At 44.9% G+C, this 16629-nt stretch overlaps 1 protein-coding gene across 1 annotated transcript in view; it reads left to right on the top strand.

Annotated features, from left to right (window-relative positions):
* The first annotated feature begins 2239 nt into the window (after positions 1-2239).
* Positions 2240-16629, top strand: part of olfm2a (olfactomedin 2a) — a 36458-nt gene continuing 22068 nt past the window's right edge. Inside the window, exon 1 of the mRNA XM_037476416.2 lies at positions 2240-2779. Coding sequence (XP_037332313.2) covers positions 2723-2779 — 57 coding nt within the window. The 5' untranslated portion in view covers positions 2240-2722. The remainder of the gene's footprint in view (positions 2780-16629) is intronic.

Here is a 16629-nt window from a genome sequence, read left to right as displayed (position 1 = left end):
CATTCTGGATATCCCTTCAGAAAGCATATGGTGTTTCAGTCCTATTGAATAATAACTCTGGAGCACCGACAGAAGCAGTAACATTATGATCATCAATAACAACCATAATGACCCGGACAGACTACAATGTTTGCAAGATGAATAGATAGAGAGACTCATGTTCTCCAACTTCACAAAATCAAATTAGACTGTCTGTGATGATGTACAATCTAGTCACTGGGTCCGTCTGCCTGTCTAATATTCACTAAAACCATGAATGAGTTATTTGACGAGAATCATTTGATGAAAATCTACGTAATGATAAGCTTTGCAATGGTGGCTCAGCAGAAATAGTCCCATCAAAACGACAGTGTTTTAGCACTGATGAACAATAATTTAGTGTCAGTCGAAGAGACTGACTATCGCATACACACTTGGCGATTGTTAAATCTAGTCTCTATGTTCCTATGTTTTAGAAAGACACATTTAGAAATCCTGTGATTAAGTCATAAAGCATTAAATGCAATGAAAACAACTACTCACAAACAAAGAGGGTTACCATGAGGAGGAGAGGAGAAAGATGAGGCCAAAATGTGTAACGAATTAAATGGAATTTTAGTGTCAAAACTACCAAACAGTGCAGCCACGTGTGAGGTCACAGAAAGAGAGGGAAACATTTACTGCCTGAGAGGACACGCGGTGGCCCTGGAGGTCTGTTTCTCTCCCTTTCTCTCAGCCTTCTGGCTGATCGGGGAAAAAAAAAAAAAGAAGAGAAAAATGTTGCATCTTTGACAAATGGGTTATGTTTTGTTTGCTTTTACCTCGGACAGATTTCCCCAGCTACGTCAAAGCCCTAAGCCTCTACACTGTAGCTGTAGGGGATGGACGTGCAGATACGAGCAACCAGAAGACGGGAGGATATTACAGTGTATACTGTATATCCTCAACATGACTATTAAAAAACATGAGCACTCTCTGACCCCATGCAATGACTCAACATCAGGTTTTACTCACCTTGGCTGCCCTGGGCATCACTATTAATTCCAGCCTCATGCTTTAGTGTAAGAACCTGAGCAGAGGCACCACACAGGGTGGTACAGTAAAGTCCTCGTTGAAAACAACAGCAGAGCCATCCCCGCGAACTCATTCCATGTTTTTTTCTTTAATACAGGACTCCTCCAGCGCACCGCTTCTCATTTAAACTCCTTGTAGCTGTTCCTACTGGAAAAACAGAGGGGTGTGCACCGAGTCACTGGGGGCAGCAGCAGGGTGGAGGAAGTCAACCTCTGCTGAACCACACAGGGGCAGGTACTGGAAGCCCTAAGCCACCAAAGTGCCCATTCCAACATCCTTATCCTTAGTATGAACTATTAGAGACAACTATATTTTTAATGAAATAAAAAATAATGATTGTGTTATGTGTGCTATGTAAATGAAAAACAACAGCTGTTATGTTTTTTGTCTGTCGCTACTTGTTTTCTAAGTTTTTTTGTTTGGTTTAAAAAAACTCTAAATGGACTGCTTCATGATAACAGGCTCCAGAAAAGTTTGATATGTAATTCAACTACTTTTGAAAAGCGTGTGGCACTGGTGGCTGCCACTATATGAAGCCAAATCAAGGCCAAATGTTTTGATCATTTGATTAAAAAAAAGTTAACTTTTGGACATGAGCATTGGAAAAAACAATTCAAAATAAAAATAAGTGGACAAAAAGTATTTGGGTTTGATTTATCATTTCCAATTCAGGCCATCAGAAAAACAGTGTCACAAGCCCATACCATTCCATCACTGTGAAACAGTTCACTAACAAAATAAACCAGAAGCCTAGAAAATACCTCTTAGAATGCCCCTTGATCATTTAATTACCACGGTTAGCTGACAATTATCTCCAACAATCATTTTCTCATTCCCAAAACAACAACATAATAATAATGCCTTGGTTTTGGCATCTTCTAATAATTGGATATGCATCGGAGCTGAATTAATGTTACTAATTTAGATCTGTCAGTCACAACGTTACACAACGCTGACAGTGATCTCTCACCACTGGGCTTTTCAGCACGAGGATCATTGCAAATGCTAAATGTCAGCGCTTTTGTGCCTGTCGTTGCAGTGGAAGCAATGCATCTACCTACCCACCTACCTAGCCATCCCTCTCTCACAAATACACCCCCCTCTCTCCCTCCCCCTCTCTCTCTCTCCCTCTCTCTCTCTCTCTCTCTCTCTCTCTCGGCAAAGGCTGGCTGCGTCAAAGAGTGCCACTTCTCAGACGGGGCTCCTGGCACATACACATGCTGCTCCTAGCGTCGGCACCTCGCAAACACAGCCGTCACCTTCCAACCTCTGCGACTCTCTCTCCTCCGCTCGCTCCTCGCTTTCGGAGTCGCGGCTCTTTTCGCAGGACAGAGGTCTCCGTTTCAGGCCGACTACGTTTGCCCGAGGAGTTTTTTTTTTTTTTTTTTTTTTTTTTTCTACGCCGGGGAATCGGGACGTTTTTTTTTTTTGTTTGCGTTCGCGACCCGCCGCCAGAGACCCCGGTGCTCAGCAGAGAGACGCCTAACCGAGCCGAAGAGGTGCTGCCGTGCGTCCCGGTGATGAGGTTGGTGGTGTTCAACCGACACAGCATCGAAGGACTCCCGCTGTGTGTGAAGAAACCGCCCCAGTGAGGGACAGGAGCAGCGGGTGGGGTTGGGGAAGAGCTGCGCGAACTGGTGTCGGCTGGGACGCTATCATTTCGACTAGAATGCATCTCTTCAGTGCCATGTTTCTGCTTGTCATGTTGGCCGTCATGCCCTGTGAGGTAAGAACAAACGCGTGCACGCCAAGCATAGGCATTGTTTAAAAGTTCCCTAAAGAAGTGCACGAATGACTGTGTATGTATTCTCAAATATGGATTTTTTTCAGTGAGAACCGAGGGATTCAAAAGAGCGCTATCAGAAGGTACATTTGATGCTCCGGCAGTGCAAAGACCGTATTCCCGGTGTAGTAAGAAATAGAGAAATTTCTATTGTTCTGAAGGCATGAGACCTAGCGTGCTGATAACAAGCAAGGAGGTGGAAACTTGACGAGAATAAGTAGAGCTGCAGTTAACTGTGAATCCACCTGAACTTGACCGACTTGCCCTTTTAATTCTCGGAATCTCAAGACATCTTCAAACAGATGTGAATCTGGCTGCAACGTGTATATGAATTACAATGGATGCAAATAATGATTGTCTGGAGAAGAAAATGTGTGTCAGTAGCATTGATTTCTGCATTGATTTCTTGGTAAATCTGATCTGAATCTTGATGCCCCAGAGGTCGTTGTTTGTAGACTTTCCTATCTCCCTCTCCATCACTGACAGCCACGGTGGGCGCCGAGATACACCGTGCAAGATCGTGCTGATCAAAGGGAAAGCACTGACAGTCTGTTATTTTCATGTGAGCCATGCGTAATTAGCAGTGGACCAGAGCAGGTTGTAGATCCTGGAGATGCGTGGCGCGCTTTAGTACATGGCACTTGAGAAAAGCAACGTCCCTTTGGTCGATGTGACGGTTTTGAATTGAAGTGAAGGATGGTAAATGATTTGACCCAGAATAGCTTTCAGGAGGCAGGAACATTTTAACTTGCAGGGGTTTCGGCAGGTCAGCATCCATATTGAGCAAAAGCCATGGTAGTTTAGAAAGGTTGGCTAATGGTTGATTCCATGTAGTAAAAGTACTGAAATGTAGTGTCCGCTGGCTGATCTTACTAACGGGAACCTTCACTGGCCGACACAGAACACAAGAGATTAGATCCTTCGATACGCAGAGATTTATTGGAGCAACAAGTAACTCGAATAAAGGTCTTTCCTGGAAAGACTAAGCAGGCAATTGTAAAAAAACACATTTTATACGTCCATTGGACATGATGCAGGAGGGGGGGGGGGGGCGACGCCTCCGTAGCGAGTCCCTCAACTCCTTTATCTCAGTGCGTTATTGACCATGGCCAGTTTGTTGATGTTTTACACTCCTTTTGCCTCTCCAGTCCTCACAAGGTTTTGGCCGCCACATCGTCTCCAGACCTTGATGAACACATCAACCCACCCCCCCCCCCCTTCTCACTCTAAATGCTGGCCAGATGACTACTGTGCTCTCTCACACACACACACACACCGGCCCTTTGTCCTAAACTGTTGCTTTTACCCCCTCATCTTGCGCTCAGCCACAAGCCTGACGGGGATACACATTTTCTATGTATGGCTGGCCAACAAACTGCTTATTCAAACAAATCACCGGATGAATTGATTCCAGAGCTCTATCTTGAAATAGAGATGACTATTCAAACATTGAGCATCATTATATAGAAATTATAGTAAATAAATTTCAAACACACAAAACCCTTTTTCTCTCCACAGCTGTTATTTAGGAGTGTGAAAAATAGCCAATGATATGCATGTTTGGGGGCGTCCGTTCCCCCCCCCCCCATGGTTCCATGCAGCAATATATTCAGTATCAGCCTTTGGTTAAAAACAGCATTCTGAGTCAATTCAGCACCACAGACAGCGCCTCTCCGTACGTTGGCAGTGAATATAACCATTTGACAAAGGCCACCAGATAGCAGTGGACATTCAAAAGAAACAAACTCATTTTTAAACAAGTGCTAAACAAATGGAGCTGCAATGCAATTAACAACAATTTATCCTATATTTAAGTGAACCTAACAGTAAGAGGGACGTAGCTTGGTCCCTCACTAGTTCTTTTTGTTGTAATCTTTATAAATATATATACATTTTTCCAATTGGTTTGGCGGACGTTTCACAAATTGAACAGATGGCTACCTCTGTCCATCCCTATATGTGGCTCATTGCTCAGGAACATGCAGAGGGAATATGCTTAACAGATAGAAAAAGTAATGGTCATGCATACTGTGACATTAGACATTAGTGTTTTATATGTCATCTACAGGGAAGGGTTATAGTGCAGTTGACCTTTCAAAAGAGGTAGAAGCGACAGCATGCTTTCTGCAGGATGTGAGCTGATGAACACCTGCACACCTGTGTGCCAGGTTCAAAGTATAAATTGTACACCACAGATGGTATTAGACAGAAACAAATGGAGTTCATCCTGAGTGCAATGAAGCAAGGTGCAGGAGTTCCCAAAGCTCTCATTTAACAATCACACTTAACACATCCGCAGCTGCATGTCTACCACAAAATGACACTATAAAGATGGGTTAAAGTGACTCTTTATCCTCCTTTTAATTAAGTTAGTTATTAAGTTGCCGGATGCATAATAACTAATCTAACCTCAACTTAGATCTTTAAATTAAACCCAATAACTTATCCTTTCATTTTAAGTAATCCGCAGCCACACAGCTCTGTTGGTGTTCTTCAATAAGTAACGAGCAATAAATGTCACTCTAAAACGCAAATGTGACACAGGAAATGTAGCTGATGACTTACTATCATATCTCAGCCCCTTCGTCGGAGGGTTCAAACTGTAATTGGCCTTTGGGGACAATTTGTTATAAATGTTCACATTAAATATTTAAAAGTCTGAAAGAAAATATGACGCTTCCCTAAGATTGCACTGCAAACATAAAGAATTGATGAGTTCTTGCGTATCTACTGCAATGAGGTTAACACTCTTTACCAGCAGAGTTGAGCTATCCATTCACATATTTCTAGTCAGCGTCTCAGCGCACGGCGTGTATTACATATTTAATGGCTTTAATGAAACAGATGCACTTATTTGTTCACTGCATGTGTTTGGTAAGTACCCATAATGCCCCTTGGGTCCCCTGTATTCCTGGTACAGATGGGCACCTGCTTGACCTTGGCACAGAGGGGCCAAAATAGTTTCAGATTGTATCCAACAACTCTGGAGCAAAAGAGACGCCAGAGGAATACAATTATTGGTATAAGATGTCTGTGAATGGAAGACTTCCACTAGTTAAGAGTGAAGGAAACGATCACTTGCTTTGAGGTTTTCCTGCTTTAACACCAGGTGCAGTGGGGGAGAAAACAATTGATGATTATTCTAAAACCTGTGCAGGCAATTTGCTGGATTGTTCCATAATGTACTCAATCCTTTTTCCTACCAGGAATCCCGATAAACAATCAGTTTGAACAGACTGCCATATAGGACCTCGTTAAGTTGTGTTTCCTTAGTCTGGATTGGTGTGATGGATGCAACTGCCTGGGGTCGATAGCTCAAAAGCACTTGATTTGTTTAGAGCACAAACGTTCCATGCATGTACCTTTCGCAAATTATACAGTACAGTCCTTCAGTGGTAATTGAGGTGGGTCGACTGACTCAAATAAAACAGTATAGATACAGCTATAGTAAGGCTACGTCAAGAACACCATTAGCCGTGCATCAGTGTTATTAACAAATCTGGCATACATAAGGACAAGTAATGTTATGGTAGTCAGCTAACTTTATGCTAACACTAACTACAGTGACTCTGGATGTGGGGACAAGGCTCATCAGGTCTCAGCTCAGAGTCATGCAGTACGAACAGCTGGGTTGGACAGCGTCCAATCAAGACAGTTTTAAGACGTCCACCGATCTGGCATTGACCCTTTGGCCCGGAAACCTAATAATATATATATATATTTATATATTCTGGTGCCAGTCCAATGCGGGCAAAGCAGCGTGAGCACAATGCAACCCCCCCGTTTCCGACATGACTATAATCAAGTCACTTGTGGTAAATGTCTGTCCTCGCCTCTGAGCCAAAACCCTATTACACAGCAGTCTTACCAAAACATTGGAGCTTGTGAAACCATGAAACAAAATATCGTCCCCTCTGCCATAATTTTCATCAGTGAGGCCACCTGTTTTACCAGCTTTTGTAAATATATGGAGGTAGGCGCCCGTGCGGCTGGATCACAGTCAAAGAGGACCAGAGATGCGAGTCTACGTTTCCCAGCGGGAAGGAAACGAGGGAGCAGGCTGGACAGAGTGTGCTCTGGCAAGCGGCAACCTCCACCGAGAGAGTTATACAAATGAAAAGCTGCTGGAGCCGGGGTGTAAATCTGCCAGTGAGCGGCAAAGACACACACACACACACACACACACCGGACTGTTAAAATCACCTTGCTTTGCTATGACAGGTCCAGTGCTTGCTTGAATGACTAACATTGCATGACCAAGCAAACTCTCGGAAGGTCAAGCTGCAACACACAAATACAACCAGAAATCTAACGCGAGGACATTGCATGGTTTGCATGCTGTGCACGCGGCAAGCATTTTATACGGAGTAACGGTACAACATGATAACACCCATTCTGTTGTGTAGTCCAATATTATGTTAGCTCATTGTATTCGTCGATGTGTTGATTGCAGTTGAATTCAAAATCCCACAACCATCATGTGAAGCACTACGTGGGTTAGTAAGGGAGCGCGCCGGCTTAGATTAGCCACTATGCCTACATCCACCTTCACACCCCCCCCCGCCCCCCAGATGCTGCTTCACTTTTCAGCGGCTTATAATGAAGCTGCATTATGTTTGATGCAGTGCTGCTTGAGGATATTCAATAGTGTGTTTTATGACTGATTAGGGTAGAGCTTGAATCAGTGCTCAATAATGAGCATTGCGCATTGTTTGAGTCAGAATCTTACCACTGTGAAGAGATCGGTTTAATAAAAGAGATGCAGCTTAAGGGCGGGAGCACAGAGGGCTATTGAACTTGTCCGCGGCCCTCTCCCTCATCTCAATGGGTTCATGATGCTTTCATGTAGGCCTCCGCTTCATCTTCAGAGGCTTGCGTGCGTTTGTTGGGACAAATAATTAGCACCCAAAGCGGCATCATGGGGAGTCTCCCGTCATCCGAGAACATACATTTGGTTTTAGAGGGGTGAGCCATTTGCTTTTGGAGGTACGGCCGTATCATTGTGAAACACAGAATGTTTGTGGGTAAGAGCAAGATCAACACAAACAAGTACAGTGCAAGTGTGTAAGTGAGGCGTGGCTCGGTATTTGATGATGCTGTACCTGTTTCTGGGTCACTTTTCTAAATGTGGTCCGTTAATGACTCACATAGGGGTGATATTATTGTGTGATGATGTTGGCTGAGAGCTTTTTTTTTTTTTTGCAATGCGGCCCCGGGTGAAAGGGGTGACTGATTTTACTACTGCAGTGCCTTGATGAGGCACGGAGGCAGACAGCGGTCTGCGTGGTAATTGGCTAACAGAAGGATGGGTCGGTAAAGGAGCAGTGGCCTGACTATCAGAATTACACTGCCAAGTCATGATTGGTTCCCTGTGGTAGACACGGTGTGTCGGCATGACCCTGCCTTTCCATCTGGAATGTCCAATCAGTCCTTCTGGATTATTTCTCTTTCATTTATTTAACCTTTATTTAGCCAGGAAAGACTAATTGAGAAAGAGGTCTCGATTTCGGTGGCGCCGTGGTCATCATCCAAACAGGACCACGTTATTAATATACTTTAAGTATATGAATGATGCAGTAGATGGGCCGATTCCCCCACACCCTCCCATCCACACACACCCACACATTTGTTGTTGAAACAGAGGGTTTTCAACTGAGATTGTCAAAGTCACAGGAAAGTCTGGTAACCTTGGTATCTAGTCCATGTTTGCGCTGACCCCCCCCCCCCCCCTACTCATTGAGAGCCACAGACTGACCATTACTTAAGCTGCAGGGTTGTGTGTGCTCTTAACGACCTCTGTTGATGTGTTCTGTCTTGTTGATAACCCGGCGGCTTGCTGTGCTGAAATGACCGTTAACGATCCCACGGACTGAGCGGGCCGCTCATAGTCGTCATTAGAAGAGCGTTTTAGGTCTTTCTTTGGGAAGGAGTACTGAACACAGTCGTTACAGCTTTCCTCATTCATGAGCCACGGTTAACCTGGCAGCTAACCATGAAGCAGCTGTACACTTAGGGACTGATTACTTTGTATTCATACTTGTGTCCTCAGAGTCAGTAGTGTCCCTTTTTGACTCTAATTCCATCTTCCGGTTGATTTCACAATGACCGGAGGATCCGCAAATACTTTTTCAGAGCATTCGGTACGCTTATAAATGTATAGGCTGTTTTTTCCCAGTGTCACCAGTGTATGGAGGGATCAGCTTGACTGGTGGGGTGAATATCATCCCTGTATCGCATGCTCCCCCCCATTTCCCCTCTTTCTTTCTGTGTGAGTGGGCTGGAGGGTGCTGGACTCCCAGAGGTTCATGTCAGTGACTCTAAGCAAGAGTGACATTCCTCTGACAACACCCAGAACGGGCACACACACACACACACACACACACACACACGTGCACGCGCACAAGCAGCCTCTCGTTCACACACATTGTCTCAGTCTCCGTTTCCGTTTCCTTCTCCCCCCCCCCCCTCCCTCCACCCCTTTGCTTTCACAAACATAACGGCAACGGGATCCACAGCAGACAAAGAGGCAACGCGTTGAACCGATACCAACAACCGCTAAGCCGCTTCTAGGTTACCGTATGAGTGACGGATCAGAGTTAGACATTTTTCACCAGGCTTGATCGTGTACATCTGGTCAATGCTGGTTCACACTGCCACCAGCAGGAAGGGCCACAACACAGGTTAACCAGCAGTAGCCGCCATTGTGGAACTCATCCAATGATCATTCATTGTGTTGCTTTCTTTTTCGGCTCCTTGGTGCATCGCAGTAGGCACCTCCTGACCAGTTTTCTGTACGACCTTGCCTTCCCCGCCTCGATGAATCTTTTATGAGCCTGGCAATGTAGGTTTCTGTGGAGAAGATTGGAATATAAATATGGCTGTTGCGCCTAGAGCTCCACTTCCCGCTCTGATACAAAAGCTTTTATAAGACTAAGCAGATTGGGCAAGCTGCTACTTGAACGGTGCTCTTCACATCTCCTCGCTTTCATCAGGAGACACACATCGTCTATCAGAGAGGGTTCTGCGTCGTCAAAACACCAGACTTAGATATTCAGCCTCCACCTGCTCGATCACATACGGGAAATCTGGTTAGCATACTTTACTCCTCGGAAGCCCTAGTTAATTACAGATTGCTTGCATTCAAGTAATGGAGAGCTGTAGCAGGAATTGGAATTGAATGAGAAAATATTGGTTGGACTCCTCAGACTGCAGCCTCTTTTTTCTCTCCTTCTCTACTCAAATTTCACATGATCCTTGATACTTTTACGCCAGAGAATTATCTCCTCACCGACGCCGTGCGGGTGTGACAGCAGTGCCTCCCATGTTAACCGCTACCTCAACGGCAGGGCTTTCATTTTGGGTAATGAAGGATGAGAGCGATGCGCCGCCGCAGCAGCAGAATCGGGTGGCAGGAGGAACCATTTAATCGATGTGTTTTCCGCGTGGCACTGTCACAGCCACTGAGTAGGGCCATTGATGAGGGAGGCTCAGTCTCACTGCGCCAGGGCTTAAAGGCTCCAGTCAGGGAGGCGTGGGAGCCCAGCAGCCACCAGACACTGCTGCATATCAAGCAGCCTGGCAGAGAGGCTCCCTGCAGCCCCACGGTGGAGGTAGGTACAGGGGTCCTTTGACAAAAAGGTACTAACTTGTAGGAGAGAAGAGATAACAAGTTGGAAGAAACACCGAGCTTACATCACGCTGCCAGATTCGAAACCTCTGGGAAGAACTACACAGACAGAGCAGTGTGTAATACAGGATGCAAACAGCACATCTGGAGGTAGGATAGTCATAATGACGTACTCCGTACAAATTCAAAGCCGAGAAAAAGTCAAATGGAATGATGTATGTGGCCCTGATGACATTTATTGAAATTAATTTGATCTAGCTTTCGTGGATTACACAAAATTGGAGGGAAATGATGTAACACCTTTATATACATTCATTTTTCATGAGTCAAAAGGCCAGGATTTAGGCGGGCATATCAGTCGAGAGGACATTTTCATTCGAATGATTCCTGTGGCAGTGCTATAAATCCATTGATAAATATGCCTTTTTTTGCTTTTGAAATGATGTGCATGAACTGGCCTCTAACATATTACATACTTAGCTATTCTTTTTTTTCAATTGTCCATAGCCTCGCACAGAAAGATGATACAAAGAACAACACTTTATACAGTAATACTCATACTTGTCCATGGGTAGAGGTGCATGTAAATGGTGTTACTGTGTAGTACAACTAAGAAAAGTGCTCTGTATTGAGAAGGCATTATTTGCATTACAATTAAACACTAGCATATTTGTAACATGTGCTCAGTAACACCCCCCCCCCCCCACACACACACACACTTAAAGGTGGTGTCTGAGGACAAAGTGAGAGGATGTTGAATGGGTTTAAGAGAAAGTATAAGACAGTGGAATTTCTGGAAATGACAATTGGAGATTGTGGGTAGGGATAGAGGGAGCAACAGGGAGAAAGTGCCCTCTGACTGCATCTGCCAAAGGTTTATTATCCCTCTGGTCCTAACCAAAAGATGAAGACTAATGAGAGGCCTATCGCTCCGTCACTATGATTTCATTCCCCTCACTGGGACACTCCTCGCAGATTGTCTTTAATTAGCTCCACATCACTTAATCAATACGGCCTTGACCGAGACAAAACCATGCCATGTGAATCCTGTCGCAGGTCCCGGGGCAGGGGAGGCACAGGAAGCAGGATGGAGTGTTAATGGACAAGATGAGAGATGGAAATGGAGTAGAGAGCCAATTCTGTGGGACGGTGGAAAACCAAAATGATGAACAAAAAAAGACAAACTGCTCGTGTGATGATTACTGTCCATCTTGTTGATTTACTATTGAGTCTATGTGCATGCAGACCTGTTGCAGGACACATATATGTCTGCATCTTTATGCATCACTAAGTGCGAAATCAAGCAGATTGGAAGTCAGGACTCGGCTGTATATCAGACTATGCTATGGAATCCAATGCAGTGATCCGCGTTCCACGTTTTGAGCTGCAGAGTTGAGCCACACTAACGGCGACGTGATGAATACGTATTCAGGATAGGTCTCTCTCTCTCTCTCTCTCTCTCTAAGCTGCAGTGCCTCAGGCCACTGGTCCTCTCCGGCCCGGCTCTCATCGCTCACTCCTCTTCTGTTAAAGTAACCGCGCCCAGGGAGCTGCTTCTCACTTGTCAGGCGCATTTTATCTACTTGGTATGTTCCGTGTTGATGTGCAGGGCTGTTTGGATAACAACACTATTGAATGCAAGCTTTGGGATTCATTTACACTGTGCGGTAATGTGGGTACAACCTGTTGCAGAAATTTCCCCAGAATGTGTTGTATTCCAAAAGTCATTATAATTCATTTTATAAGTCATTTTTAATCCGGTTGTATCTTACTTTAAATAAACAATGACGTGTGACCAGAGGAAATAGCAGTTGAACTTCAGACTGCCATGTTTCAAAAGAAACCAAATACAAAAATGTGCGTCAACCAGCGCAAAGGAGCCGCCTCTTTAAGGAGAAAATCATCTCCAATGTCCTCCTTGTGCTGCTTGGAATATTAATGCAAGGCCTGTCCTTTCAGATACATTATATCCCACAGTCTGCTGTACTCGCAAAACTCATCATTAAGCAGCACAGACCTGCATTGTGTTTAGAGAAGCAATATCCTGTATCGAGCTGCTTATAGATATCGACACAGAACACACATCCCGCGATGGAATTCACATTTGGGTGGAGAGCTGAATTAGGTTTGGTAATGCAGGACATGCCACTATATTTGCCATTCAGTTTATTTTTTCTATAGTACCTTTTTAAACGCTGCGTCTATTGGTGAGAGAGCCGTGATGATCCAATGCGACCCCCCTGTGGTACACCTCCAGAGTCCATGGCCACTCTTTGCCATTAGGGCCTCACACCTCATCCCTCCCACCAACGACTTCCCACTCACACAATACTTCTCATCTCACACTCGGCTACCTCCACAGAATATTACCCTTTTACAATATTTATCATGCGCCTCTCGTCTCTGCTGCATATACTCATTTTCTCAAGTTTGTTGACATTTTCCTGTCTCTCTGTTTGTTTAATCACTGAACGGATCAGCGACTCTTAATTCTAACTAAGCAGCCAGACACTCTGCAGATTACATGGCTAGAGTCTTGGTCGCGGTGTTGGGAGAACCAAGGAACACACGACTGTGCATTTATACCAACTATTTCGTCCACCAGCAAAACCCAAATCTCAAATCCCAAAGAAGCACACTAGCTAATTTGCCATATGTCTATATTTCTCAACCATTTTTGCCCGTAATTCAATGCAGCTGTGAATGTTTTTTATTTCTCTCCACTGCACACGGTGCCCGCCTTGTACTAATAACGTGTCCCTAATTAAATGTTACAGCTTCTCTGAGCATTAATGACCTGAAGACAGAGGACACAAACGGAGGCCTCAGTGTGAGCTCCGACAGAGATGCTGGACACGAGGCTGCAGGCTAGTGGCGTCCCTCCGTCGCTGATGTTCCCTTATAGCGGATGGGTTCTGGTGACCGTTTGCTCCCGACCACGTCGAGACCCCACCATTAACATTTCCTTTCACAAATGGCTGCTGCAAACTCTTCAGTCAACCGGACTGTAATTGGCCGGATATCACCGCTGCTCTCAGGTCCCGTTTGTTTCGCTGCTGCTGGACGTGGCAGAAAAACAAGACAAGATGTAAATTCATCACCCCGGGGAGTTTCAAATGCATCCCCCATCCTTTTCTCTCTCGGTTTCCCTCACTGCTGCGCTCCCACTATCTCTCCGGCTCTCCTAAACATTGCGGTCTCTTCCATTACCCTTTCGTCCGTCTCTCGTGTTATTCTTTGGCTTATTTTCCTGCTGTGAAACCACCACTGTGGGTTGGCTAATCATAGAGCTTTTTTTTTTCACTCTGCCACCGGGTGACATTCGTAAACAACGACTCAGACAACGACCGAATGAGAAACACATCTTGTCCACTGGTGGGTCTCTTTAGTCATCAAACGAGGCACTAGGTGCATGTGATCTCAGATCTCAGCTCTTCTGCAGGTATGACTCAATGCATTAGTAATGAGACAGACACTTGATAAGACAATGGAATGACAGTCAACTCCAGCAGGGCACAAGCAGATTCAACAAAGCTGTCGGCAACAACAACAATGTTGGCCGATTTCAGCCAAAATAAAACGGTTTGATTTTCGAAGTCATTTTACCATCTGGATGAAAAGTGAAATATTCACAAGTTCAGTGAGGGGCTTTTAGCTATCCTAAATTAGTGGACTTTCTTTGAGCCTTAGCTACATTGACTCCAAATTTGCTAACAGTAACAACGCCAATTATTTCATTATCGCTCCCTGAACACAACGGAGAGAATGTCCGATTAGCCGGAATGTGGAATTGGCTCTCTGCTGCTGGGTCCAGCAAGGCCGGGCTTTTTGTGGGGACATTGGCATTCAGGTCGTGTAGCCAGGAAATGATCATAGTAATTGCGTGTGAATGAATGCGCATCCGTATGCATGTGCTCATGTGAGAGTGCCTCCGTGTGTGGGCAATTGAACTGGGCACATTTAGCAGAGGAAGTGCTGCACTAGTCTTTTTTTCAGCTGCCGCTGTTGGCACGAGGAGGTGCAGAACAGTGGCAGGGGCCACGCTGTGCTGCAGAATGCATGGCAGATGATTGCCGCACGTGGTTCTTGTCTCTTGCTCAGATCAAGTCTTTTCTTTTGCAAGCCTCGAGCTGAATGAGGCACCCTGCTTGTCTCTGATTGAGCCATCTGATATTTCAACCGTATACTGTTCATTCATACCAAATACCCCGCAAAAAAATAACGCAAGAGCCCCGTGGACTATTGAAATTGTAATCAAGAGAGCAATCAGGGGCAATCAATGCTTCTATGAATAAAATTTGAAAGCAACTTCGGGCAATACGGTAGATCCATGAAGCTTCCAAAAAGATCACTGAACTGAAGATTTCTCCTATGCTGCGGCCGCTTGGCCCAGGAAAACAAGACAATACAAATATTTGTGCTATGGTAACTCTTTAGCTATACATTTCCCCTTTGCCATTAAAAAGGCAGTTTGAGTGGCTTCTAGATATAATTCTGTTAAGGACATCTACATTTTTGCGTCTTGTGTCATGGTAAAAAAATGTTGGTGTCAGTTTGAATATATATATATATATAAAGAATATCTGGACTTGAAAATATATCATCTATACTGTTGTAAAAGCAGTTTCACTTTACTGGTGCGGATTGAGAACACAAAAGGTTGAAAGGCCTTGTTTTGGCTTGTGATGAATTCTGAATTTTTCTGCATGTCCCCATTGTGGGCTGATCACATGGCCACTACGCTCTAAAGTGCAAGGACAATAGATGGACTCGCCACAGGATATTGTAGGTTTGTTTCAGTCAATAAAGCCAGGCAGACACATTTACTATATTGATTTTTGCCCTCACGTGTTCCCACTGGTTAACAGACATAACTGGAGTAAAGTACTGTCCTGGGATGGCCCTCTGTTCCCTACTTTTGTTACACGCAGTAGCCAGGGAATAACTGTGTATTACGTGCATGTCACAGCTCAACCGGGTCTCTCACACAACACTGTGGCAACCACCATTAAAGGGTATTGTGGACATTTCACAGCTCAGTGGAGAGAAAGCGTGGCTCATGCAAGTGGACACAATTAGGGAGAGGCACCGACACACAAGCATCTATGCACGCATATGGAAACACACACACACACACACACACACACACACACACCACAGACATTTATTTTTTAGGACATTTAAGTGTTGAACTATGCAGACGCAAGTTGAACACGCCAGGTCATCAACTGACACGTAAGTTGAAATGTATCAGTCGTGAATCATATACTGCCCATCGCCTTTGTGGTCGGCGGGGGGGTAGGTGCGCTTCATTTATGAATAACGCTCTTCAATCAACACGACAGGATGTGTTCTCTGCACTATATGCATGCCGGGGGTCGATGCCTGTGTGCCCTATAATCCTCCTGCTGTCTCAGTCGCTACAATGAAAATGTAAAAGCCCAGATGAGTTTCCTTAATCAAAGGCCCACAGGAGCCGTTAATAGATTAAACACTCCATGTTGAAAGCACACCACTGTGTCCGCCTGCCTAAACCCTGGGGTACAGCCTATTTACTCCATTTAAATAGTTACCATGGTAATGAGGTCACGCTTCGTTTAAGCTGATTTTGATCTTGATATATTTAGAAGGCAGTGGGCCCCCATGTCCATCATCTAATTAATGAATTATGAGTCAGAAAAATAGCCAGTATTTTCAGAGCCAGACGACTGCAGCATCTTTTAGAGCGCAGGCGGGGGCCGCATGACGTCCGTGTAATTAACTGAGGTGTAATTTGGTCCTAAATTTCAGCTGTGAATCTGTCGTTTTGCGGTTTGTTTGTGCTCAGTGAGAATGGCGCTTTCCGCTCCCTAGTATTGCTATCTCACCCAGAGCGGGCTCGTATGACCTCGGGGCTTCGCGGCGCTCTACTGCCATCCACGGGTGTGCCCAAATGATGCCATTTCTGCCGTTGGTGGCCATTTCCACCGTTTGAGCTGATTAGAAATGTCTTTTATAGCGCACAGGCTCGGAGCAAAGTGGATTTTTTTTATGGATGTTTATGATCCCATCGGGGCCATGTTGGCAAGTCTATGTGGAGGTACAGAAATGCTGCAACACATTACACAGCATGTCGATATTTCTTTTATCTACATATGGACCTTTTCCGTACATATGGCAAAAATAT

The sequence above is a fragment of the Pungitius pungitius genome, chromosome 12, assembly GCF_949316345.1.
Source record: "Pungitius pungitius chromosome 12, fPunPun2.1, whole genome shotgun sequence".
NCBI lineage: Eukaryota > Metazoa > Chordata > Actinopteri > Perciformes > Gasterosteidae > Pungitius > Pungitius pungitius.
This window is presented reverse-complemented; position numbering and strand designations above follow the sequence as displayed.